This window comes from Phacochoerus africanus, chromosome X (genome assembly GCF_016906955.1).
Source record: "Phacochoerus africanus isolate WHEZ1 chromosome X, ROS_Pafr_v1, whole genome shotgun sequence".
Taxonomy (NCBI): Eukaryota; Metazoa; Chordata; class Mammalia; order Artiodactyla; family Suidae; genus Phacochoerus; species Phacochoerus africanus.
Genome location: NC_062560.1, coordinates 45,736,525 through 45,763,190, shown reverse-complemented (window position 1 = coordinate 45,763,190; position 26,666 = coordinate 45,736,525). Strand labels below are relative to the sequence as shown.

General features: G+C 45.1%; 1 protein-coding gene across 2 annotated transcripts; it reads right to left on the bottom strand.

Annotated features, from left to right (window-relative positions):
* Nucleotides 1-16,118: 16,118 nt before the first annotated feature.
* On the bottom strand, nt 16,119-23,142 carry LOC125118936 (P antigen family member 4-like). 2 transcript variants are annotated; one of them, XM_047765849.1, is made up of 5 exons: nt 23,070-23,142; nt 21,509-21,594; nt 20,924-21,026; nt 18,836-18,964; nt 16,119-16,241 (listed from the first exon to the last, which is right to left on the bottom strand). In XM_047765849.1, exons 2-5 carry the CDS (start codon nt 21,584-21,586, stop codon nt 16,225-16,227), a joined length of 327 nt encoding a protein of 108 aa, XP_047621805.1. In that variant the 5' UTR covers nt 21,587-21,594; nt 23,070-23,142; the 3' UTR covers nt 16,119-16,224. The 2 variants fall into 2 exon arrangements, with proteins under 2 accessions (XP_047621805.1, XP_047621807.1); XM_047765851.1 differs by having other exon boundaries at nt 18,836-18,961.
* Nucleotides 23,143-26,666: the final 3,524 nt, after the last annotated feature.

Genomic DNA, 26,666 nt, shown 5'->3' with positions numbered 1-26,666 from the left:
CTGGTGTGCATTCTCTCATTTAAATCTGGAAGCCAGTGCTGTTATATCCATGAGCAGATGAGGAGATGAGAATCAGAGAGATTAAGTAACTTGCTTTTGGCACATAGCTAAGAATTTCACCTGGAATCTGTTTTCTGCGAAGCTCAATGCTAATAATCACCACAGCCTAACAGTTTCTTTGACCTTGGCTCCTCTCAGGGTTGAAGGGGTGGGGGAGGAGACAGCCTCATGCAGCCCAGAGGTTAGAGTGTGTCTGGAGCATAAGGGCCTCTTTATGGGCTGAGCCCTGGGTCCAGTTGTCTACAAAGTCCAAGAAATTACAAGCACTAGAGGGGCCACACATAATTGGAAGGTGGTGTCACCTATTACTTATAATATCCCCTAATATCCCCTTCCTTTAGTATGTATGTCTGTACAAAAAATAATTATAGCAGACCTGAGTCCCTGAGTTGACTTTAGACAACCCTGTTTTTTGGGGGGTTTGTTTTGTTGGTTGTTTTTTTGTTTTTTGTTTTTTGTTTTTGTTTTTTTTCTTTTTAGGGCCACCCCCATGGCATATGGAAGTTCCCAGACTAGGGGTTGAATCAGAGTTGCAGCTGCTGGCCTACACCACAGCCATAGCAATGCCAGATCCGAGCCACACCTGCAACCTACACCACAGCTCATGGCAAGGCTGGATCCTTAACCCACTGGGCGAGGCCAGGGATCAAACCCGCAACCTCACGGCTCCTAGTTGGGTTTGTAACCTGCTGAAGCACAAGAGGACCTCCTGAGTTGTCTTTAGAAAGGCTGCTTTTGAGGTTGGCCCCTGACTCGCATCTGGGAACTTGGCACTTGAAGGTAGAATTCTAGCTACCTAAAGCTGTCCATGTCCTAATCCCTGGAACCTATGATAACATAGTCAACATATATGGCAAAAGGGATTTTGCCAGTGTTATTAAGGCTTTAAGATGAGGAGATGACTCTGGATTAGCTGAATGAGCCTAATCTAATCACACGAGTCCTGAAGACTAGAGAACCTTTTCCGGTTGCTGTCTGAGAGATGAGATAATGGACGAGGGGTCAGAAAGGTGTGCCTTGAGAAGGATTTGACTCACTGTTCTGGCTTCCTAGATGGAGAAAGGGGCCATAAGCCAAGGAGCGTGGTGGCCGCTAGAAGCTGGGAACAGCCCCCAGGTGATACAGCCTCTAAGAAAACAGGGACCTCTGAACTGAAGTCTGCCAACAACCTGAGTAAGCAGGAAACAGATCCTCCTCTAGGGCCTCCGAAAAGAATGCGGCCCTGCTGACACCTGGAATTTAGCCTGGTGAGACCTGTGCTGGACTTTTGACTTACAGAACTGTAAGATTGATAAATTTCCATAAACTTCTAAGCTTGTGAAAATTTGTCACAGCAGCAATACCCAATTATCCCAGCACCCTACCTGTTCCCTGATTGCTAAGTGTGATTCTCTGTGCATAACCTGTTTGTACAATGTCATTTCTGCCAAATGCCTTCTTTCCTTCTGAGTCTGGAAGGTTGGTATGTGCTGGGCAGAGGGTACCCAGTCCCCATCCCCTAGAAAGTAAACTCATGGACACTGAGTGAGCTTCCTAGGGTAAAACATCACCCGCATATTGTGCGTTTTGTTTTTGTTTCTTTGGGCCACGCCCCATGGCACGCGGAAGTTCCCAGGGACCGAACCTGTGCCACAGCAGTGACCCAAGCCGCTGCAGTGACACCAGATCCTTAACCCACTGTGCCACAAGGGAACTCCTCCACATGTGTGTTTTCATTCCTGGGGAAGAGTGTACTTGGTCTGCCCCATCAAAGGCTGGAGAGAGACGAAGGAAGCCTCCAGACCCCACCTGTGTCTTTTTTTCCCTTGCTGATCTTATTGTATAGCCTGTTGCTATAATACACCTTAGCTATGAGTACAATTATATACTGAGTCCCTTGATCCCTTGCAGTGAACTCAACTGAATGTGTGGGTGGTTCTGGGGATCCCCCCAAAAATGATGAGGGGTGACAGGTGGCATTTTGAGTGGCTAGTAAGTTCCAAAGGGCTATAGAAGATGGGATCTGAAGGCAGGCCTTTATATTCCATGTCTCACTTAGGGCTGGTGACTGGTAGAGGCAGGGGCCCTGCACGACTGGTTTCTCTGTTGCTGAGCAACAGTGGTATTTTTCCAGAGCAAAGGGGGTGGTGGTGGGGGGGGGGGGTCCAAACAGGAAGGGCTATGATCTGCTACAGCAGAGGCACACCTGCTCCCTCTGGTGGTCTGTGCCTTTCAATAGTCACAATCAGGGACTCACTCGACTCAGTGCTGGGTGATGCAAATCCCATTTGAGCCTACTACCATTCCAATAGGCCTTCGGACCTAGCAGCCTTGAATTCCCCTGAATACTGTCGGCATTCCTCCTGAAATATGTTTTTTTGTGAAATCAGTTCACATTTATTCAACTAATTTTTCACAAGAGTGCCAAAGAAATTCAATTACAAACGAATCAGGAGTTCCCATCATGGCTCAGTGGAAACGAATCTGACTAGCATTCACGAGGATGCAGGTTCAATCCCTGGCCTCCGCTCAGTAGGTTGCAGATCCAGCGTTGCCGAGAGCTGTGGTGTAGACCACAGACATGGCTTGGATCTGGTGTTGCTGTGGCTGTGGTATAGGCCAGCGGCTACAGTTCTGATTCGACCCCTAGCCTGGGAACCTCCATATGCTGTGGGTGTGGCCCTAAAATACAAAAAATAAAAATAAAAAGGAATCATCTTTTCAACAAATGAGGCTGGACAACTGTTGTACAGAAAAGAGGGAACTTCAATACCTGGAGTTGCCAGTTTCCCCAGAAATTATGTTCTGAATGCAGAATTTTTTCAAAAAAGTATCAAGTTTGACAGTAAAATCTGGTGGCACCCACTTGGCCGTCCATTCCCTCTGAACGGAGGCACTGAATGTGTCTGCTTGGGCAGAACCTTCCTGGAAGAAGTCAGAAACCTTACATGAGGTTGTTGGTTTGGTGTGAGCGGGACGACCTCTCTTTGCATCTCCCTTATCTAATGAGACATCCTCAGAGCAGCATCTTTTAGGCTTCTACTGAAATTAAAGGCCGTAAGTGTCAGTGAAAATTTACCACTACATAAGGAAAGTGGCCAGCTTAATTGGTTCCTTCACTGCACCTTCCCTTCAATCATATATTGAGGCACCAAGTTAGCTGCCAGGGAATACAACAGTAAACTGGACAGACATGGTCCCTCCCTGGCAGCCATGGAGGACCCAGCCTAAAAGAACCCTCCCTCATGGTCTTGCCATGGTCTGCCCCCTGGACGATCAGTACGGACTCTGAACACAGACTCAAATCTAAATTCCTAGTAGTGCCTGGACCATATCTAGAAACTGCTGCTAGACAGGAAGGGACATAGGTTTTCTGAAGTACACACACATATACACACAATATCCTCTCCCCAGGGGTAGAGCATCACCCCCTGCCTTATCCAGCCTCTTCTGAAAAGCCTTTCTAAGTCAGCACAGTGGCCGCATTAAGAGTTCTGCCTCCATAAGGTGGAAACCATAACGCAGCCTAGGGCAGAAGCAGAAGCCCTGGGCTCCACCGATCAGATGTTCCCCATTGAGACTCTGGGTCAGGGTAAACAAGTAAGGAGACAATCATCCAGTGGAATCCATGCTTGGTGAAAACAGCGGAACATGGCTGAGAGATGCCGAGTTTTCACTAGCAACTGTAGATGTCCCAATGGCACAGACCCGGGTTCAGCCTCAGCAGTACCTGTCCCACAGGGGAGGTGGATTGCACCAACTTCTGAGTGACTAGCCCCCAGAGCCAGTTCCTTTGTTGGAGAGTTCCTTGAACTCCACCTCATAGCAGTTTTTAAAAATCTCTTTTCTGCTTAAAGAAGCTGGAATGGATTCTGTCACCTGCAATGAAGAAGCCTAAATGGATGAAGAGAGACTCGAAAACAAACAGGAAACCAGTCAATGACAATGTTTCTCGTTGACACATTCAGGGCTAGGCATCTGAATCGGAAGCAATGAGTAGAGGATTATAAGCCTCATCTGGCTACCTATTTATAAAGTTATTTATTTAAACTCTTTTGCAATTTTATTATTTATTTATCTATTTATTTGCTTTTTAGGGTCACACGCACAGCATGTGGAGGCTCCCAGGCTAGGGGTCAAATCAGAGCTGTAGCTGCTGGCCTACACCACAGCCACAGCAACGCAGGATCCGAGCCATGTCTGTGGGCTACACCACAGTTCACGGCAACACTGGGTCCTTAATTCACTGAGCAAGGGCAGGGAATCGAACCTGCATCCTCATGGATGCTAGTCAGATTCGTTAACCGCTGAGCCACGATGGGAACTCCTAAGCTCTCTTGCAATTTTAAAAGTCATAGAGCCGCCAACCCCACTAAGGCCAACTCATCCACTCTTCTACCAAGAAGGCTGAAAAGATGCTTCTTATTGGCATTGATGTTCCTGCATGACGTACACTGACCACAAGGTGGCGAAAGAGATTATCACATCCAGCCAGCCTCTCTTCCTCCACACTATTACTGCACTAAAGAGAGCATTTATTGAGCACTTAGTGTGTGCCAGAACTGTTCCAAAGGATCGAATGCACTCAGTCATTTACTCCTCGTGGTAATCCTGTGAAAGAGATACTATTGCACATATGAGAAAACTGAGGCACAGAGATATGTGTGTGCCTGTCTCCCTAGCTCATCCTTTTTTTCCTTTATTGGCCACGCTGCAGCATATGGAATCCACAAGTCAGGAATCAGATTGGAGGCACGGTTGTAACCTATCCCACAGCTGCAGCAGCGTGGGATCCTTAACCCAGTGTGCTGGGCCAGGGATCAAACCTGCATCCCCGCGCTCTGGAGATGCCACTGATCCTGTGGCACCACAGCAGGAGCGCCTCTAGCTCATCTTTCATCTCTATACCATTTATCTATATGCATTTTCTATCATCTGTATCTACCTGGAAACCTATCATCTATATCTTTTGATTTAAAGTTTATTCTTTTATAAAAATAGCACAGGCTCATGGTAAAAATATTCAAATGATCATGACTGGTAAGACTCTTTTAAGTCTCCTCTGCTCCCTTCCCACCATCCCAGTTCCACTGCCTAGTGACAACCACTGTGAACAGTTTCTTGTGTTCTTGTCCATAAATTTTCATAGAAATGAAAATTGTACTTTCATAGTCACATAAAATAAATATGCAAGCATATTTTATGTCTATCCTACACACACATGGGACCATATCCCACATGCTACTCTAGAGCATATATCTCTGCTTAGCTTTTCATCTTGGACATTAAGAGGCGAGTGAGCCACTTACCTGAGGGCCTCATTTATAGGCCTTGGGTGTGACCCTGGCTGCACTCTCCTGGGCACTAGAGAGCAAGTGGTGTGGTCTGGTGCACTGGAGCCCCAGGTGACAGTTGAGTACTGGAGAGGAATCGAGTTGACAGGCTGTGGGGGGTTAGGAGACGTGATGGCGTGGAAGGTGGGTCTGTGGATAGATCCCAGGTGGCTGTCACTTCTAGTGTAGTCCAGCCTCTAGCCCTTGTCCTAGACAAATTGAGGTTTGGCTACAACCAACATGCCCTGTGCCTTTAGAATGGGCCTAGCTTTCCCTTTGAGCGTTGCCATTTTTCATTTCATTTCATCTCTGCGGAATCCCTGTGAGGTAGGAATTATTTCCAGTTTACAGGCAACAAAGCTGAGACTCAAAGAGGATCATCTACATGTTCCATGTAGACACATAGCTTTTAAGTAGAAGGATGAGCCAACTCAGTTCCTTTGATTCTCCTCCAGGGCACTGTCCTCTGCACACCAGCAAAGGCCTCTGGGGAGAGATTGCCTTGCATCTCCTGGGGTACTCCCGGAGTATAGGCTTTTTGCCCCCTTACACAACCCTGATCCTCCCGTCCTTCCCTTCGTCCATGCAGCCTCCCCCAGCACTGCAGGGCCAGGGACCGAGGGATGGCCGGGTCCAGAAACGTCCCCGAGGCTGGGAAATGGCCCCCCAGAGGCCCGGTCCTGAGGAGCGCCGGCAGAAGCTGTCATAGGCCATCATCTCCGCGGCTCAGCCCGCCCCAGCCCTGTCCCAGGCTCCCCGCCCACCCTGGGTTCTGCCCTGCCCCATAGGCACCAAGACCCAGGGCCAGGCCTGGACCCCAGAGCCACAGGGGCAGAGCTCCCAAGGCCACTGGGCCCCAACAGGCATGTGCCATGTCCACCCGATCCGTGCTCTGCGGAGTCTGTACCTGCTCCTCACCTCCTCCTCGGGCCCCCAAGGCCAAGGGAGGTTTGGCAGCCGGCCTTGCAACCCAGCAGACGCTGAGCCCCCTGGAGGGGGCGGGGTGGGGCAGCGGGAGGGACAAAGCACGACAAGGCTGTGCCTCCTGCTGGCACCTCCCCTACTGCTGAGAGAGGGGCCTAAATTGCAGGACACTGTCCCAAGACCCTCGAGCCTTAGCAGAGCCCCAGGCGGGCAGCAGGCGGGAGGGGCAGGGACGCCGCTTCCACCAGAGCAGCTACCTGTGGGGGGAGTGGGAGGAGAGGGCGGCCATGCGGCTGGGGGGCGCTCCTGCGCTGAGAGCTGCTGGCAGTGGGCAGCAGCACCGGGGGGCCCACAAACACGGAGCCCAGAACAAGTAGTTTGGGTCTTGGGCAGCTGGGGGATGTTGGGAAGCAGCCACAGGTGCGGGTCCCAGGGAGTGCAGCCAGGGCAGGCATCAGGACAAGGCTGAGGAGCAGCAGACTCCAGGGTCAGGGAGAGTGTGTTCTAGGAGAGTCTGGTCCCTGAGTCCTGGTGATGGCTGGCCTTGGCCCGGTACACACAGCGTGGCCCTTGGGGGCTGTGGTCCTGCCTTGATTACACTGGGGCAGAGCTCTCCGTGGGGAGCGCAGGACAGCACCCCTCCACCTGGCCCCTTCCTCCGGGGAGGGGGAGGTGCCTAGGCCTCCTGGGGTCAGCAGCAAGAGGTGGCTGTTGCTATCTGGAGCCCTTAAGGAGGATAGGATGCTGGTCCCCATGAGGCTGCCTCTATGCTGGTTCTCCCAGAGTGCCAGCAGAGTTGCCACCTCTCAGGTGAATTAGACAGAGCGTACCACATCCTCCATGCTCTGGGGTTTTGTTTCACACAGCAGGGCAAGAAGGCAGAACCACTACAGGTGAATCCCCGGAGCTGCCTTGGTGTCTCCCCTTCCTAAGCCAACTCTTGCTTTAATTCCTTGAAGTACCCCAGCATCTTTCCAATGCCTGCCCTTTGTGGCCTGCAATAAAACACTAAAATTGGTCCCCTGCTGTCATGAGCCACCTAGTTTAAAGGACTCTTCCGGAGTTCCCGTCGTGGCGCAGTGGTTAACGAATCCGACTAGGAACCATGAGGTTGCGGGTTCGGTCCCTGCCCTTTCTCAGGGGGTTAACGATCCGGCATTGCCGGGAGCTGTGGTGTAGGTTGCAGACGCGGCTCGGATCCCGCGTTGCTGTGGCTCTGGCGTAGGCCGGTGGCTACAGCTCCGATTCAACCCCTAGCCTGGGAACCTCCATATGCTGCGGGAGCGGCCCAAGAAATAGCAACAACAACAAAAAAAAAAAAAAAAAAAAAAGACCAAAAAAAAAAAAAAAGGACTCTTCCCATCCATCTGGCATCTTTCTCCTGTCCACAGATGACACTTGCAAAAACTGACCATACTGTCCAGGTTATATGAGGTTTCCTTCTATCTTTTTTTTTTTTAATTGCTCTTTAGGGCCACATCTGCAGCATATGGAGGTTCCCAGGCTAGGGGTCTAATCAGAGAGACAGCTGCCCACCTACACCACAGCCACTCGGGATCCAAGCTGCATCTGCGACCTACACCACAGCTAACGGCAACGCTGGATCCTTAACCCACTGAGCGAGGCCAGGGAATGAACCCGCATCTTCATGGATCCTAGTTGGGTTAGTTAACCGCTAAACCATGAAAGGAACTCCTCCTTGTATCTTACAGCAATCCAATACATGTTGAAAAGTGGGTAAAAGCCCAAAGGAAGGACCGGATTCAGTGCAAGGTGATCCTAAAGGCCAACTAAACAAATGTTTTAGGTCACCAGCAGGAAGGGAGCTCCCAACGATGAGAGAGAGATTGTTGGTAACATTTGATACCTGAGTTTGATATTCAAAGAAACTACAAAATCAACATCATTGGGAAAAGATAAAAAATTTACCATTAATTTTTATCATGATATATATACATGGCACGTGGAAATAAGGGCATGCCGTAATCTTCCTGAGGCTCAGAGCCTCTAACGATCCTAAAGTGACCCTGGCAGAAGGAGAATCAAATGAGAGCTTCTGCTTCTCCTGATAGGGGCTCATGTGCACCTCAGAGTACATCATGGCTACAAAGTAAGTGACCACAAGCTTCTCTTTGAAAACATCTTAAATAACAAAATCTTACTACTTTAGAAAAGCAAATGTCGTCATGGTCAAAATTCAAAAATCATAAAAGGGTATAAAGGAACAAGTAGAGTCCTCCTGTCTGCTTTCTAATCTTACCCATTTCTCTACTCAGGGAAATTTATACAGCCTTCACCTAACTGTGGAAAGGTGTCCCTGTTCCTCTCCAAGGCCAACCCCTCCAATTGGGCTTGGATCCCTCCCCTACGGGTTTATCAGAGTCTTTCATCCTCTGCTGGACCATTCTCAGTAGCACACAAGTATGCCTTAATACAACTCCACCAAAAAATAATCCTCCCTTGACCTCATGCTGGCCTCTTAGCTAAACTTCTGTTTCCTTCTTCTTCACCATCAAAACTCTTCAAGAATACTCTTCTGTAACATAGACAAAACAAAAAGATAACCTATTGAATGGGAGAAAATATCTGTAAATGATATGACTGATAAAGAGATTAATATCCCTGGTACATATATATAATAGAATATTAGCCATAAAAAAGAACAAAATAATGCCATTTGCAGCAACATGGATGAGCCTAGAGATTATCATATGAAGTGGAGTCAGCCAGAGAAAGACAAATATCATATGATATTACTTATATGTGGAATCTAATAAAAATGATGGAAAGGAACTTATTTACAAACAAATGGACAGATTTTGAAATCAAACTTAGGGCTACCAGAGGAAAACCATAGGGAAAGAGGAATAAACTGGGAGGATGGGATTGGCACATATCCACTATTACATATGGAACATATAACTAGGTAACTAGTGGGGAGGTCTGCTCAATGTTCTGCAATAACTTATATGGGAAAAAAGAGCGGATATATGTACACAGCTGTTTCACTTTGCTATACACCTGAAGCTAATACAACATTGTAAATCAACTATACCTCAATAAAAATTCTCTTAAAAGTTTAATATCCAAAATATATAAACTCATATAACTCATCATAAAAAAAATAACCCAATTAAAAACTGAGCAGAAGAGTTCCCGTTGTGGCTCAGCAGTAAGAAACACGACTAGTATCCATGAGGATGTGAGTTTGATCCCTGGCCTTGCTCAGTGGGTTAAGGATCCAGTGTGCCACAAGCTGTGGTGTAGGTTACAGATGGGGCTTGGATCTGGCCTTGCGTTGCCGTGAGCTATGGTGTAGGTCAAAGATGCAGCTCAGATCCAGCACGGCTGTGGCTGTGGTGTAGGCCAGAAGCTGCAGCTCCAATTTAAGCCCTAGCCTGGGAACTTCCATATGCATGCCACACATGCAGCCCTAAAAAGCAGAAATAAAAAAATTTTAAAAAGCAGAAGACCTAAACAGACATTTTTCCAAAGAAGACATACAGATGGAAAACAGGCACGTGAAAAGATGCTCAATATAAATAATTATCAGAGAAATGCAAATCAAACTATCACCTCACACCTGTCAGAATGTCTATCATCAAAAAGATCACACACAGGAGTTCCCTTGTGATGCAGGTGTTAAGGATTCAGTGTTGTCACTGCAGCCACTCAAGTCACTGCTGTGGTGAGGGTTTGATCCCTGGCCCAGGAACTTCCACATGCCACGGGCATGGCTAAACAAACAAAAATCAAAACAAAAAAAAAAACCCACAGGAGTTCCCATGTGGTGCAGTGGAAACAAATCCAATTAGGAACCGTGAGGTTGTGGGTTCAATTCCTGGCCTCGTTCAGTGGGTTAAGGATCTGGTGTTGCTGTGAGCTATGGCTCAGATCTGATGTTGCTGTGGCTGTGGTGTAGGCTGGCGGCTGTAGCTCTGATTGGACCCCTAGCCTGGGAACCTCCGTATGCCAAAAGTGCGGCCTCGAAAGGCACACAAAAAACAAACAAACAAAAAACCCCACAAATAACAAATGTTGGCAAGGATATAGAGAAAAGGGAACGCTCATGCCCTGTGGGTGGGAATATAAACTGGTACATCCACTATGGAGAATAATATAGAGGCTCCTAAAAAAGTTAAAAATAGGTCTTCCCTGGTGGCTCAGTGGGTTAAGGATTCAGTGTTGTCACTGCTTGGCTCTGGTTACTGCTGTGGTGCCCATGCAATTCCTGGCCCAGGAACTTCCACATGCCATAGGCATGGCCAAAAAAACAGAATTATCATATGACCCAGCAATTCCACTCCTGGGTATGTAACAGAAAAAAATGAAAACACTAATTCAAAAAGATACATGCACATCACTGTTCATAGCAGCATTACTTATAACTGACAAGATATGGAAGCAATCTTAGTTACCATTAATAAATGAATGGATAAGGAAGATGTGGTGTGTGATACATATATCACACACACAATGGAATATTACTCAGCCAAAAAAAAGAATGAAATTTTGCCAACATGGATGGACTTGGAGGATTTTTTTGTTTTGTTTTGTTTTTTGCCTTTTAAGGCTGCACCCAAGGCACGCGGAAGTTCCCCGGCTAGGTGTCCAATCAGTGATGCAGCTGCCGGCCTACACCACAGCCACAGCAATGTCGGATCCTTAACCCACTGAGCAAGGCCAGGGATCAAACCTGCATCCTCATGGATACTAGTTGGGTGTGTTTCTACTGTGCCACAATGGGAACTCCTATGAGGGTAGTAATCTTAGTGAAGTAAGTCAGAGAAAAACAAACTCTGTATGATTATCTCTTATATGTAGAATCTAAAAAATACAACAAACTGGAGTTCCCTTTGTGGCTCAGTGGGTTAAGAACTCAACTAGTATCCATGAGGATGTGGGTTCGATCCCTAGCCTCCCTCAGTGGGTTAAGTATCCAGTGATGTCGTAAGCTGCAGCATATGTTGCAGATGCGGCTTGAATCCCATGTTGATGTGGCTGCGGCGTAAGCCAACAGCTGCAGCTCCAATTTGACCCCTAGCCCGGGAACTTTCATATGCCATAGGTGCAGCATTTAAGAAATAATAACAAAAATTTTAATTAAAAATTCAACAAACTAATGAATATAACAATAGAAAGAGACTCAGACATAGAGAACAAACTAGTAGTTACCAGTGGGGAGAGGGAATGGAGAGGGGCAAGACCGGGTAGGGGATTAAGAGGTACAAATTACTATATATAAAATGAATAAGCTAGGAGTTCCCGTCGTGGCGCAGTGGAAATGAATCTGACTAGTATCCATGAAGATGTGGGTTTGATCCCTGGTCTTGCTTAGTGGGTTAAGGATCCGGCATTGCTGTGAGCTGTGGTGTAGGTTGAAGATGCAGCTCGGATCTGGCATTGCTGTGGCTGTGGGGTAGAACGGCAGCTCTGGCTCTGATTGGACCCCCAGCCTGGGAACTTCCATATGCCATGGGTGTGGCCCTAAAAAGCAAAAAAAAAACAAACAGACAACAAAAAAGAAGCTACAAAGGTATATTATACTGCACAGGGAGTATAGCCAATGTTTCAACTATAAATGGATGGCGTATAACCTGTAAAAATTGTTAATCACAATGTTGCATACCTGAAATTTATACTGTGTATCAACTAAACCTCAATTAAAAAGTACATTTCTGGAGTTCCTGCTGTGGCACAGCAGAAACAAATCTGACTAGGACCCATGAGGATGCATGTTTGATCCCCCCTGGCCTCCCTCAGTGGGTTAAGGATTCGCCGTTGCCATGAGCTGTGGTATAGGTCACAGATGCAGCTCAGATCCTGCGTGGCTGTGGCTGTGGCTGTGGCCACAGCTCCGATTCAACCCCTAGCCTGGGAACCTCCATATGCTATAGGTGCAGCCCTAAAAAGCAAAAAAATAAAAAATGAATTCTATAATTACTCTTTCCACTTGCTCACCTCCCATTCTCACTTAATCCTCTTCAGTCAAGCTTTCTTCTCCACAACCCCATTAAAATGGCTCTCATCAAGGTCTCTGGTGACATGTCTGATCAAACTAACACTAAATTTCCTATACCTCTTTTGCATGACCTCTCAGCAGCATTTTGTTATTTTGTCTTTTCAGGGCTGCATCTGCGGCATATGGAGAGGGGGTCGAATCGCAGCTGTGGCTGCTGGCCTACACCACAGCCACAGCAACATGGGATCCGAGCCATGAGCTGTGACCTACCTACACCACAGCTCATGGCAATGCCGGATCCTTAACCCAGTGAGCGAGGCCAGGATCAAACCTGCATCCTCTTGGATACTAGTCAGATTCGTTTTCACGAGCCATGACGGGAACTCCTCACCAGCATTTTAAATTACTGACCACTTACTAGCTTAACTTTATTTCACTTAAACATTTTATTGAAACATTAGATTTTGATACCTTTCTAGTGGTCCTTTTTTCCAGTCCTTCATAGGTTCTACCTTTCATAGAGTGCTCCAGGGCTCTATCCGTGGCTCTCTTCTATGTTCTCTCTCCCTAGGTAATTTCCTGTGGACTCATGGCTTTGAATGCTCTCTATGTCCTTAAATTAATGTCATATTTACTGTATTCATTATATCCAAATGCTTACTGACAACAGGATAATCGGCAATAAGTAACATCATATTTTAAAGAGATGGGGATAATTTATTCCCTCACTCTGCTGGCCTAACCAGTCTATATAAAGATAAGATCAGTAGAAGTTTGAAAACTCCTTAAACAGAGGTTTGTTGAAAATAAAATGCCTAAATAGTGAGTTATCGACTCAGTTAGGGCTGGTCTGAAATAAATCCTCTCTTACACTAAGCTGGAGGGAGGAGTAAATTCAATTGTTTTCAACATGAAGTATCCCTTATTTCCAGTAATTCCCATGCCCCTTTGAAACCAAATGAACTGGGATCTAAGAGAGCCCCTGAAAGATGATTGAAATATATTTAAAAGGGAAGACTGGCATCTCACCAGCTGTATGCTCACTGAACTGTGGGAGAATCAGAGACCCATTCTAGTCCTGCACCAGAATGAGGTATGAGGACTGAGATTTTAGAGCTTGACATGTATTCCCTGAAAACAGGTACCTGGTTTTTGCCTGAAGTTTGAAAGAAAGACTTGTAGAGCTGCCTGTGACAGTTGGGAGAAAAGAAACAATAGCATAGGAAAGGAACTTGAGCTACTACCACTATGTGGGTATGGCAAGAATGAACTAGTTTCCTAGAGGCCAAGGGAAAGCTGAGGAAGGCAGCAAGCCTGGAACCATTGCCCGAGGGGTCCTTGCCTTGTCGGGGCAACCAGACTAGAGCACTAAAATCTTATACAACTGCAGGACAGGAACACAAAGTTAGGCAGAGTACGTCACTCACATTCAACAACTGAATACATATTCTTTTCAAGTACATATGGAACTTTTTATAAAAACTGACAACATGCTGGGTCAAAAACACATCTCAACAAACTTCCGAAAACTGAAATACACAGTGTATGTCCCCTTATGAATAACTGCACTGAAAAGAATATGTACTGAATATGTAGTGGAATTAGGCAAAGTTTGTTAATCATGATGTACCAATCTGACATTATCCTCACTGATTGCTCCTTGTGGTTCTGCCAATTTTTCCATTACATTTTGAAGACATGGTGTTAGGTTCATGCTTAAAACTGTTAAATCTTCCTGATAAATTCAATTGTTTTCAACATGAAGTATCCCTTATTTCCAGTAATTCCTGTTCATCTTAAAGCCTATTTTCAGTTATTTTGTATGGAATACTGGTCCATCCTTTTACTTTCAACTTTTCTGAATTCTTATGTTTTGGCTGTCTCTTCTAAACAGTTATATCAGTTATGTGTGCTACATAACAACAAATTAGACAATGTTCAAATGTTTAAAAGTTAAAAGAAATACACTTAGCAGTAATCCATAATTCAAAGAAAACAAGCTGAAAATTAGAACATATTTTGAGCTGAATAACAAAATTACTGCCTATCAAAACTTGTGAGATGAAGCTAAAGTCCTATTTGGAGAAAATACTATAATTTAAAAGTATATGTTTAAAAGGCTGAAAATTGATGAGCTAAATATCTCAAGGAGTTAGAAAAGAAGAAAAGAAATGATAAAGGTGAGAAATGAAACAAAACAGAGTAGGATCAGCACAGCCAAAAGCTGGTTTATTTTGAAAAGACAAAAAAAAAATTGGTAAACCTCTGGTGAGACATTAAAAATGCAAGAGAGAAGGTACAATTTTATCAGTACAAAGAATGAAAATGGCAGTATCACTACAGATTCTGAAGACATTAAGAGGATAACGAGAAGATACTATGGACAATTTTGTGTAAATAAAGATTTAGATAGGCCAAAGTCCTAGAAGAATAAAAATTATCCAAACTGACTGAAGAATAGGTATTGAATTATTAATTAAAAACTTTCCTAAAAAGAGAACTCCAGGCCCAGATAACTTCACTAACAAATTCTATCAAATAATTAAGTACTTCCAACGTTAGATGAATTCTATCAGGTAATAGAAAACGAGGCTATTTAACATCAACTCACTTTACCCAGCCAGAATAATCCTTGATATCAAAACCCAACATGCAGGGTACTTTTAAAAAAGTATGGGCCAAGCTAACTCATAAACAAAGATGCAAAAATCCTACACAAAACATTAGGAAAAGGAATTCAGTAATACAGATGAAGGACAATATATCATTTCTCAAATTGAGTTTTTTCTAGGAATGCCACATTTAGAGATTAACGGATGGAGTCCCCGTCGTGGCTCAGTGGTTAACGAATCTGACTAGGAACCATGAGGTTGCAGGTTCGATCCCTGCCCTTGCTCAGTGGGTTAAAGATCCGGCGTTGCCGTGAGCTGTGGTGTAGGTGGCAGACGTGGCTTGGATCCCGTGTTGCTGTGCCTGTGGCATAGGGTGGTGGCTACAGCTCCGATTAGACCCGTAACCTGGGAACCTCCATATGCCATGGAGCGGCCCAAGAAAATGGCAAAAAGGCAAAAAAAAAAGATTAATGGAGAAACACGGTAAGATCACCTCAGCAGATGCAGAATGAATGTTTGATAAAATTCAACAAATACTCATGGTTAAGTACTCAGGAATAAAAAGGCACTTCCATAAATCTAATATAAGAGGTCTAATAAAAAATTTACATTATACATCATAGTGAGATACTGAAAGTTTTTCCTTTGAGGTCAGGAATATGACAAGGATGTCCACTATCATCACTTCCAGTCAACACCGTACTAAAAGGGTCTGGCCAGTGTCATAAGGTAAGAACAAGAAATAAAGATTCAAAAAGAAGTAGTAAAACTGTCATTATTTGCATACAGTATGATTGGGTATGTAGAAAATCCAGAAGGATGTAGAAGCAAAGTTACCAGACACAAAAACATTACACAAAATAAGCAGCACTTCACACCAGCTCTAAACATAACGTGAAGAGTATTTTTCTTTTTCTTTTTTCTTTTCTTTCTTTTTTTTTTTTTTTTTTTGTCTTTTTAGGACCACACCCACGGCCTACGGAGGTTCCCAGGCTAGGAATCGCAGCTGTGGCTGCTGGCTTACACCACAGCCATAGCAACTCGGGATCCAAGCCACAACTGGGACCTACACCACAGCTCATGGCAACGCTGGATCCTTAACCCACTGAGTGAGGCCTGGGATCGAACCTTCGTCCTCATGGATACTAGACAGATTTCGTTTCCGCTGAGCCATGCACGATAGAAACTCCACGCAGTCTTTTGAGATACCACTTATCAAGTTCTTAGAAACAGACTGAACCAAAGATGTACATGATTTCTTCTCAGAAACTGAGAACTTTATTGAGAGGATTTAACAAGCCAAATTATCAATATAACAACAGCATGTATGGCTTCAGCTTGTATTCTTTTTAACTTATGACTGGCCATCACCTAAAACATAAACATAACAGTTGTACATTACTTCACAGAACATTACTTAGACAATAAAAAAGGTACACAACGGACACTACAGTTTTTGTTTTTTGTATTTTCTTTTTTAGGGCCTCGCCTACAGTATATGGCAGTTCCCAGGCTAGGGGTCAAATTGGACCTAAAGCTGAGGCCTATGCCACAGCCATGGCAAGGCCAGATCCAAGCCCCATCTGTAACCTACACCACAGCTTGTGGCACACTGGATCCTTAACCCACTGAGCAAGGCCAGGGATCAAACCCGCATCCTCATGGATACTATGTTGGGTTCTTAACCAGCTGAGCCACAACAGGAGCTTCCAGTTTTGGTTTTATAAGATGAAACGGAAAACAGAACTCTAACTACTGCATAGGTTTCCATGCTAATGTACATTTTCAGGCATATGAGCACAAATTTTTTTTCTTCTTTTTTTGGGGGGGGCATTTCTTGGGCCGCTTCCTCGCCATATGGAGGTTCCCAGCCTAGGGGTCTAATCTGAGCTGTAGCCACCGGCCTACACCAGAGCCACAGCAACGAGGGATCCGAGCCGCGTCTGTGACGCACACCACAGCTCACGGCAATGCCAGATCCTTAACCCACTGAGCAAGGCCAGAGATCGAACCCGCAACCTCATGGCTCCTAGTCGGATTCATTAACTGCTGAGCCATGACGGGAACTACAAGCACAAATATTTTTAATGCATGATTGGTTTGGGTGGTATGAAGAAACAGATTTCTCAAGTCTAGAACAGATTAAATCCTATTTGGCTACTTAAAGACTATTTATTCTTTTTTTTTTATTTTCCCACTGTACAGCAAGAGGATCAAGTTATCCTTACATGTATACATTACATTTTTTTTCCCCACCCTTTGTTCTGCTGCAACATGAGTATCTAGACATAGTTCTCAATGCTACTCAGCAGGATCTCCTTGTAAATCTATTCTAAGTTGTGTCTGATAACCCCAAGTTCCCGATATTTTTATTTTTTTAGGGCCGCACTCGTGGCATATGGAAGTTCCCAAGTTAGGGGTCAAATCAGAGCTACAGCTGCTGGCCTACACCACAGCCACAGCAACGCCCAATCTGAGCCACATCTGCGACCTCACGGCACAGCTCACGGCAACACCGCATCCTCAACCCACTAAGCAAGGCCAGAGATTGAACCCGTATCCTCATGGATACTAGTCGGGTTCGTTACCGCTGAGCCACAACATGAACCCGAAGATAACTGAAATAGTAGAAACTGCCAGTGATTAATAACACCAACCAAACAAAAACTCCAAGAAGCAAAACAAGCAAGCAAACTCAGTGTTATTCAAGACCACTGACTTTAAGTATCCTTCTAATTATATGTATTAGCCAAAATTATGTCATACTTGGAACCGTTCAAAGAGAGGACAAAGAACAGCATCCTGTTTGGTTTGCCTCTTTTGTGCAAAGTATTTCACTGGTCTAGCTCAGCCTTTATATGGCCTATTTATAGTAAGGTGGCATTTGCTGCAATTTGCACCTGTGATCCTGGAGTTGCGTAGTCATGGCACTCCCTCTAACTCTCAAGAGTATCCCAGTTTGGACGATAAAAACTACATGGTCACACATTAAAATGTGAGGGAAAACGCTACTATTTCTCAGCCCAGCTCACAATTAAAAAACCACCACCAACCAACCTAGAAAAGCCAAAACATACAGATCCATTATTATTCTTTGGCAACTAAAAAGATAATGATTTTTGAGAAACAGTTCTGGCAAATTTAAAAAAATCAATACTGGAGTTCCTGTTGTGGCTCAGCAGGTGAAGAATCTGACATAGTGTCCATGAGGATGCAGGTTCAATACTTGGCCTTGCTCAGTGGGTTAGGATCTGGTGTGGCTGTGGTTGTGGCACAGGACTGCAGTTGTAGCTCTGATTCGACTCCTAGCATGGGAACTTTCATATGCCACAAGTGCAGCCATAAAAAGGAAAAAATCTCAATACTACTGTATTGTTTAGATATCTAATTAGTACTAGGGTATGTTTATTAATTTTTATTGAAGTATAGTTGATTTACGATGTTAGTTTTAGGTATAAAGTATATATAGTTTTTCAGATTCTTTCCCATTATAGTTACTACAAGATATATATAGTTTTTTCTTTTTAGGGCTGCACCTGCGGCCTACGCCACAGCCGTGGCAACACCAGATCTGTGCTGTGTTTGCAACCTATGCTGCAGTCTGCAGCAATGCAGGATTCTTAACCCACTGAGTTAAGAACCTGCATCCTCAGAGACAGTGCCAGGTTCTTAACCTGCTGAGCCACAATAGGAACTCCTGGAGTATGTTAATTTAAGTGCTTTAAAAAGTATTTGATCACTTGCCTTGGATATTAAAGGACTTCTACTCCAAAGTAATAATACTTTTATGTTTTATAACTCAACAACATGGACTTGGCAATTAATTTTCCCGACATTGTCTGTGAATCAAGCATGTGGCGTCTGCACTACCTTTTAAGTAATGTGTGTATGTGAGATTTATTGTGAAAGTATAATAGTGTAGAAAAGAACAACTCCATGAATTACTTTCTTAAGAGGTAACATACCTGCTTCCGGATTTTTCGCAGGCATTAGATTAGGTGGAATCTTCCCTTTCACATCAGGGCCATCTCCACGCTCACCCCCAGTCTTTTCCAGACCCGTTTCCTGGCTTGCACCTTCCAACTTAGGTTCTGCTATAAATAGAGAGTTACTAACATAAGCATTAAACCATAAATAAATGTTACTAGATAAAGCACCGTAGGTGAGTACTGTAATAAACGTGTGATGCGTAAGAATACAGTGAGCACTAGAGAATTTTTTGCTAGAAAATGGAGAATCTCCTATATTACCTCTTCTCTGAGGCATATTTTATTCTAACACTGTTGAAAACACAATCGGTTATCACCTTTGCAACCCATACACATGTCTATCATTGCACGTATCTCATTAGATCAGCTACTTGATTACATGAATTTCTCTGATAGGATTGTGAACTCAAGATAGAATTCATTCTCATTTGTGTTTACACCCTTAGCACCTAGTACATTACCTGCCACCAAGCAGACCTCAATAAACAAGTGAAAAAAGTCTTCAAAAATAGTAAGATGAGACAAACACAAACTAAAGAACATTTTACAAAACAACTGGTTTGGACTCCAAAAGAGGTCAATCATGAAAGACCAAGATTGAGATACACTTCCAGGTTAAGAGAGTCCAGAGAGAGATGAGTAGTCTTGGATTGAATCCTGGACCAGGAAAAAAATGGTATAGAGAACATTAATAGGCCAACCAACAAACGTGGATATTACAAGCCAACTGACTACATATTAGATAATAATGTTTCCTCAATGTTAAATTTTCTGAATTTGACCACTATACTGGGTTATGAAATATCCTTGTTTTTAGGAGATACTTACTGAATTACCTAGAGAGTAAATAGTTGTATTTGAAATTTGGTGGTTTAGCAAAAACAATACTAATACCCAAAGAGAGGGCAAAATGTTAGCAATTGGTGAATCAAGGTAAAAAGGATACAGAAATAGGGAGTTCCCGTCATGGCTTGTGGCGAAGTGGAAACGAATCTGACTAGTATCCATGAGGTTGTGGGTTCGATCCCTGGCCTTGCTCAGTGGGTTAAGGACCCGGTGTTGCCATGAGCTATAGTGTGGGTTGCTGACACAGCTTGGATCTGGCGTTGCTGTGGCTGAGGTATAGGCCCGCAGCTGTAGCTCTGATTCAACCTCTCGTCTGGGAACCTCCATATGCCGTGGGTGTGGTCCTAAAAAGCAATTAAAAAAAAAAGGATGCAGTAATATACTGCACTTTCTTTTAACTTTTCGGTGCATTTTAAACCTTTTCTAAGTAAAAAGTTTAAAAAAAGATTATGTGACAACTAGATTATGGTTCAGGAAGACAAAAATATTGAAGACTTTAATAGCAACTAGGAAAGGAGTTCACATTTTTTATTTCTCTGTATTATGAAAAAAATTTAAATTACAATCTAAGAGCTAACCAAAATACATCTAGCATTGCTTAAACTTTCGATGCAATGATTTAAGAAACCCTGAAAACAGCATTCCAAAAATAACAAGTTTAACTAGAAAAACTGTGTATAATTTTGTCTAAATTTAATGTTGCTTCCTTTGATTTGCTAATTTAGAGCCCTGGCAAGGACTGTGTTTTCCAAGCATGCCAAATAATTTAAAACATGGATGGGAGTTCCCGTGTCATGGTGCAGTGCAAACGAATCTGACTAGGAACCATGAGGTTGCAGGTTTGATCCCTGGCCTCGCTCAGTGGGTTAAGGATCCGGTGTTGCCGTGAGTTGTGGTGTAGGTTGCAGATGCAGCTCGAATCTGGTGTTGCTGTGGCTGTGGTGTAGGCTGGCAGCTGTACTTCCAATTAGACCCCTAATCTGGGAACCTCCATATACCGCGGGTGTGGCCCTAAAAAGGCAAAAAGACAAAAGAAGAAAAAAAAGGATGGGTAAAATGCTGAAAGAAGGAAAATTTATCACAGAGAAGGACTGAAATGAGCTGCAAACTACACCTTTCCCTTACCAAATAGGTTTCCACTCAATTTTCAGGGAACTCTTTATACCTGTTACTAGTAAAATACCATAAATGCAATACAAATTGTCCACCCCTCTTCACCTTGAACCACAGATGTTCCTCCTTTCTCTTGTCCAGGTTCGATATCCAGATTCTCAGTTGGTGGTTCCTTTTGTTGAGACTTCTTGCCACTTAATTTCGGGGTCTTAGAGGACAAGAGGCGCAAATAAAAAGTATTGTGATTAACACAATGACAAGAGAAGGCACAAATACACATACTACATAGACGTAACTAACCATCCATCTAAAGAAGATTTTCCTATAACTTTCTCTGTAAGTACTCTCAATAAAGTTACTCTTCCTATATAGAAAATACTCTAAGAAAGGAGTTATCTCCAAGGACCAAATAATTCTAGAAACCATTTTAATCTTTTCTGGGCTGTGTGTTTCTTATCAATAAGCTCAGCAGGGAAGTCATAGGGATGATTTCCAGGCTCATATCAATATATATATATATATCTCCAGGCAATATCTGAACATAAGTCTCTTTGCTCAATGTCTCAGTTACGGAATTTCATTTCCCACCCATTCTCAGCAAGATAATCCTTTATACAACATATCTGTATTGGTTCAAAAATGTTTTCGATTTTATTTCTGCCAATGGAAATAAGATGTTAAAGCACTCACAACCACAGGTTCAACCGAATCAGAAGACTCCTGACCATCTCCTCTTCCTCTAGATCTCGATCTTACCCGAGCACTCATAATTCACACTGAAAGCAGAAAATGGTGAGCTGAACAATGCGATTTTTTTTTTTTTTGCTTTTTAGGGCCGCACCCACGGCAAATGGAAGTCCCCAGGCTAGGGGTCGAATCAGAGCTACAGCTGCCAGCCACAGCCACAGCCACACTGGACACGAGCAGTGTCTGCGACCCACACCACAGCTCATGACAACGCTGGATCCTTAACCCACTGAGCGAGGCCAGGGATCGAACCCGCATCCTTATGGATCTTAGTCGGGTTCATTAACCACTCACCCTGAAGGGAACTCCCTGAAGGATGTAATTTTAAAAAGACTATACGCAGCATTATTTCCATGGCCAACTGCTGATTGGAAATCCTTTTTTTACATCTGATGATAGTTCCAAAGTAAGTCTTGAATTAATAATAACGTTATTGCCTGTTTTCCAATCACCTCAAATAAGGCTGTCAGCAAACCCCTCTGTTTCTCTCACAGCCAATATACAGAAAAGGAACCTTCAAGCATTTGATGAAAAAACGAATGGCTTTCCTAAAAACACTGTTTCACTGCTGGACTCTCCAATATGTTGAGATTTTGTAATCTAACAGCCACGTCCAGCTCCCATTACAGACTCTGGATTCTGTGCTCTGTCGGCAGATCCAGGCACCTCCAGGACCCAGACCCCTCAAATAACGCCCCCAAGCCTCTCCCCACCTTCATCGGACCCCCTGGCCTCCGCCGCCCGCCCTCCTCCCTTTCCCGCCACCACAACCAAAGCCACGGTGGCCGCGACACCTGTGAAAAAGGACGACGACCTCGAGGACCTTCCTCCTCAGAGGCCACAGAGCAAACCGCCTGGCCTGCTGGCTCCACACACACACACACACACACACACACACACACGCACAAACTGCCGACAGGACGCACATTTAAACTCTGGGGACTTACCTGGAGAACCTCCGCCAGATAGAAAGAACCCAGACGCTAAGACGCTAAGAGGCGACCAGCACAGCTCGGCACCCCAGACCTTGTTGCACGGCACAAGCCAACTGCTGATGGGAAGGCCCGCAGCCCTGGACATGCGCATTGCGTCTAGCTTGGGCCGCGTGGGCTGGTGTCGCCGCCCCCCCGCCACGGGACCGCCACGGGACCCCACGGAGGACTTCAGGCTCTGTACTCTGTCAGCAGTTTCTGGTGCCTCCCGGACTCTATTCCATCAAAGAAAGCCCCCCAAACGCGCCCCATCTTCACCTGACCCCCTTCTCTCTGCCGCCCACTGTCCTCCCTTGCCTCCCCACCGCCAAGAGCCAAAGCCACCGCGACGCCTGTAAAGGGAAAAACAACGAGATCGAGGACCTTTTGGAGCAAGTTATCAAGCTGCACCCATTCACCTGAATCCCCCCTGGCTCACACTCTCTCGCTAACACCTATTCACACTCATACCTGCCGTGAGACATCAGAGAACCTGGGGGAGAACCAGAAAGGGTATGAAAATGCTATCTAACCTTTCGTCGCCGCCAAAACACGACCTCTGCAGAGCTGACTCCACCAGCCAAGCCCAAGCCTCGGAGGTGTGTGACTAAGTCCTGCGCACAGGCGCAGTAATGTGTGTGTCACAAGGGCTGTGGTTGCAGCCCTCCCTGACCAGGTAGAGGCTCCACCCCGCCTGGAAGAGGGCGTTGCTGACCAACCCCAGAAGGGACTTGTCCTTCTTCTCTCCATTCCAAAATATTTCCCTCCTTCTGTATCTAGAACGTTCTCAGTTGTGCATTTCACCTGCCGATTGAACCCTCCAAATTCTCCTCTCGGGGCAGCTGTCTCAGTGGCTCTCAAGGGAATCTTTCGTTTCCCCCAGAGATGTGTGAAAGCTTTTAGGTTCTGAAAGCATGAAAAGGCATTTTAAACATGAGAGTGTAAAGGAAAGGATTGATAAACCCAAATGCATAAGCCTTAAACCTTAAGCCTTAAATCATCCTGTGACCGAGTATTTCTTCTTCTAGAACTTTATGTTAAGGTAGGCGTCTGGGATGTGAACAAAGATTCACATACAGGAGACCTCCAAAGCAGCTGAATTTATAAAGGCATGGTCACGGACTTGCTATGTGTAAGTAAAACTGAGGCACATTTGAAAACGAAGTATGGCTGCCCATCAAAAGGAATGCACAATGTTTGCTGTCTTAGGGGTGCTGGTCGCATTAAGTTATTCACTGTTATTAACAGCTGGTTATGTAGCATTGTGTATGTGCAGCGTGACCCCAGAAGAAGTCGAAGGCTTTAGAGAAGTGCACCAGCACCACCACACCACCACCACCCCCCCCTTCTCAGACTGTAAATATGCTTTGTTGTCCTGAAGCCGGCAGCTTCCAGGGCTCCAGAGACAGCTGGTTCTCCAAGGGTAACCCAGCAGATAAAATGCAGCCCTCCGGGTTGTAGGTCTTCTGCACCCGGTGCACCTCCCCGGTGAAGGGTTTCAGCATCCCCCAGGTGATCTGGCCCTCTGCTGTCGGGGGAGGGGTGGGCAAAGGGAGGTGGGAGAGGACAGCAGCCCACTGTTCTTGCTTTAGGCAAACAAAGGTAGGTGGCCACCTGCAGGATAGGAAGGAGTTTGCCCTGCCTTTTCCTATACCAACCCCCCCCCCACCACCATCACCAAAAAAAAAAAAAAAAAAAAAAGGCCTTTCTGTATTTGCATGTCCAGGATAGTTCCCAGACCCTGAAGGTATCTTTAGAGAAGCACATATTCTTTGAGAGTTAGAAAGATCCCCTGTGGCAAAAATAGAATTGCCACATCTCTCCCTTCCTCACTCTCTCTCCTCTATCCTCTCCTACCGACGAGACAGAGTCAATTTAGAGCCAAGTGTAAATATATCATCCTTCCTTGGTCTCACTGATCAAGGATAACCACTTTTAATGTCTAATCGGGAGCTGTTTCTAGGACTCAGATCTTTGTGTGTACGAACTAGACTTACGGGGAAGGGCTGAGTTCTCACATTGGTTAATTAGCATAAACTGCGGGTGCTAACCTCCGTCTCCAGTATCTCATGCAGCATGCTTTCCTTGGCTCTTGGTCATTTCTTGTTATCTCCTTGAAAGGCTATCTGCAGCCCAGCTGTCTCCCTGACCTTGCTGCTTTGAATGCAGCAGCTGTGTTCTCTAAGTTGGAGCAAGTTTCTCCAGGATGTCGTGAAGAAGTTGGAGGGAAGATGGGGTCCTTTCTCTATGCGAGCTTGAAGTATGAATTGAAAAAAAAAACCCTGATTTGCTCAGCGCAGCAAACCTTTCCAGGACACCTCATCCTCAGGCAGGGTTAGTTTGGAGTGAGCCCTCTCACCAAGGACAATCAGGGACTCCCAAGCCCTTGTTTGTAATCATGATGATGATTGTAAATATCATGTCGTTTTGTTTTATGGTACAGTAATACCTGCTCCTTCATGAAGAATTGGCCAGTCCCACTGTCTTTGTCGTTATTTAAATCCCCATATAAGGTCGCCCAACACCTGGCAGTAATAGTATTGCTAAGAGCACTGAGGGGAGCTGCAGAGCATCGCTCCTGCCCCTCCCCACTCCCCTTCCTCACATTAGCAAAGGGAAAAAAAGACCCTTAGTTCATCCACCTGCTACAGAGATACTTATCAGGAGTGGGAACTGGCGACTGTGCCCGATGTGAAGTGCAGCAGGTGTCAAGGTCAAGGCCCACCCAGGTGGTGCATGGGCCAAAGGTGAGCTCTGTGCAGACCGTCCAGAAACCCAGTGGGAGAAATGTGGGAAATGCTGCCTGGGCCAGCTGTGAGCAGGATGCGCAGACACGAGGCTTTGGTGAAGCTGCGGTGAAGTGGCAGCTGTGGCTGTGTGGTGGATGGGGTGACACCCCGACGCATTGCCAATACCTGGAGGAGGGAAAGATTCAGGGTTCCATGCTGACGAGAGGCACATGCTCCAGAGGGAGGCGATGGTGGTGGGGAGTGCTCTGGTCTTCTTCTGACCTGGGCTACTGACCCTCTAAGGTCTGGGGATGGGCCAGACCTGGGAGAGTTCCTACAGACCACCTGGGTGATGCTGGGAGAAATCCCAACAGCCAGCCTCGGAGAGAGACCAATAGAGGGTGCAGCTGGGATGTATGGGGGATGTCTTTGTTGAGCCCCAACAGCTCTTGCAACCCATCTCCACCTCTCTGAATAGTGGGGAGGGAGCAGGTTTAGAGGTTCCTGAGAGACTCTTGCTACTCTCAGTGTCTTTCAGTTAGTAATGCACTAAGCACCCTTTCCCAGCAGTCTGCCTTTTGGAACCCATCCTAGAGGTCTGTTCATCTAGGTAGACCGCAATAAATACATAACAGTTGCAAACGCGAAAACTCAAAAGTGCCAGTGTGTTCAGTAATGTGCTTGCTCATATGAATTGCAGTAAAACTGGACAGTGGACGCCTTGTAGCCCCTCAAGAATTAGATAAATTAACGCGTATTGCTATAGGATAATGCCCACTAATTAATGTTAAATAGTACCCCAAAAAAGCTGTGGAACACTCTAGGATGATTCTATGGTTGTTTGAAGCAGGCATGTGACTGTGTGTGTGTGTGTTTATGTTGATTGTTCATGAACGTTTTAATATTGTAAGTAAAATTGGAAGGAACCTCTTATACTCGGGCTGTAGCACACTTTTCTCATATTTTCTTAGGATTTATTCCTGGAAATTGAATTGCTGGGTGAAGGGAAAGTGGATGCTTAAAGGCTTTTAATGTATATTGCTAGATGATTGTAGGATATAAGAAACCATTTTATATTCCGGCTTGTGTACCGGAAGTCCTGTTTTCTTCCAATCTTGCAGTTGTTGGGTGTAACAGTTCTTATCCTGCTATTTTGATGGGAGAAAATGATACCATGCAAGTTTTTTGTTTGTTTGTTTTTTAGGGTCACACCTGTGGCATATGGAGGTTCCCAGGCTAGGCGTCAAATCAGAGCTACAGCTGCCGGCCTACACCACAGCCACAGCAATGCTGGATCCTTAACCCACTGAGCGAGGCCAAAGATCGAGCCTGCATCCTCATGGATACTAGTCGGGTTCGTAACTGCTGAGCCATGATAGGAACTCCCCATGCTAGTTTTTG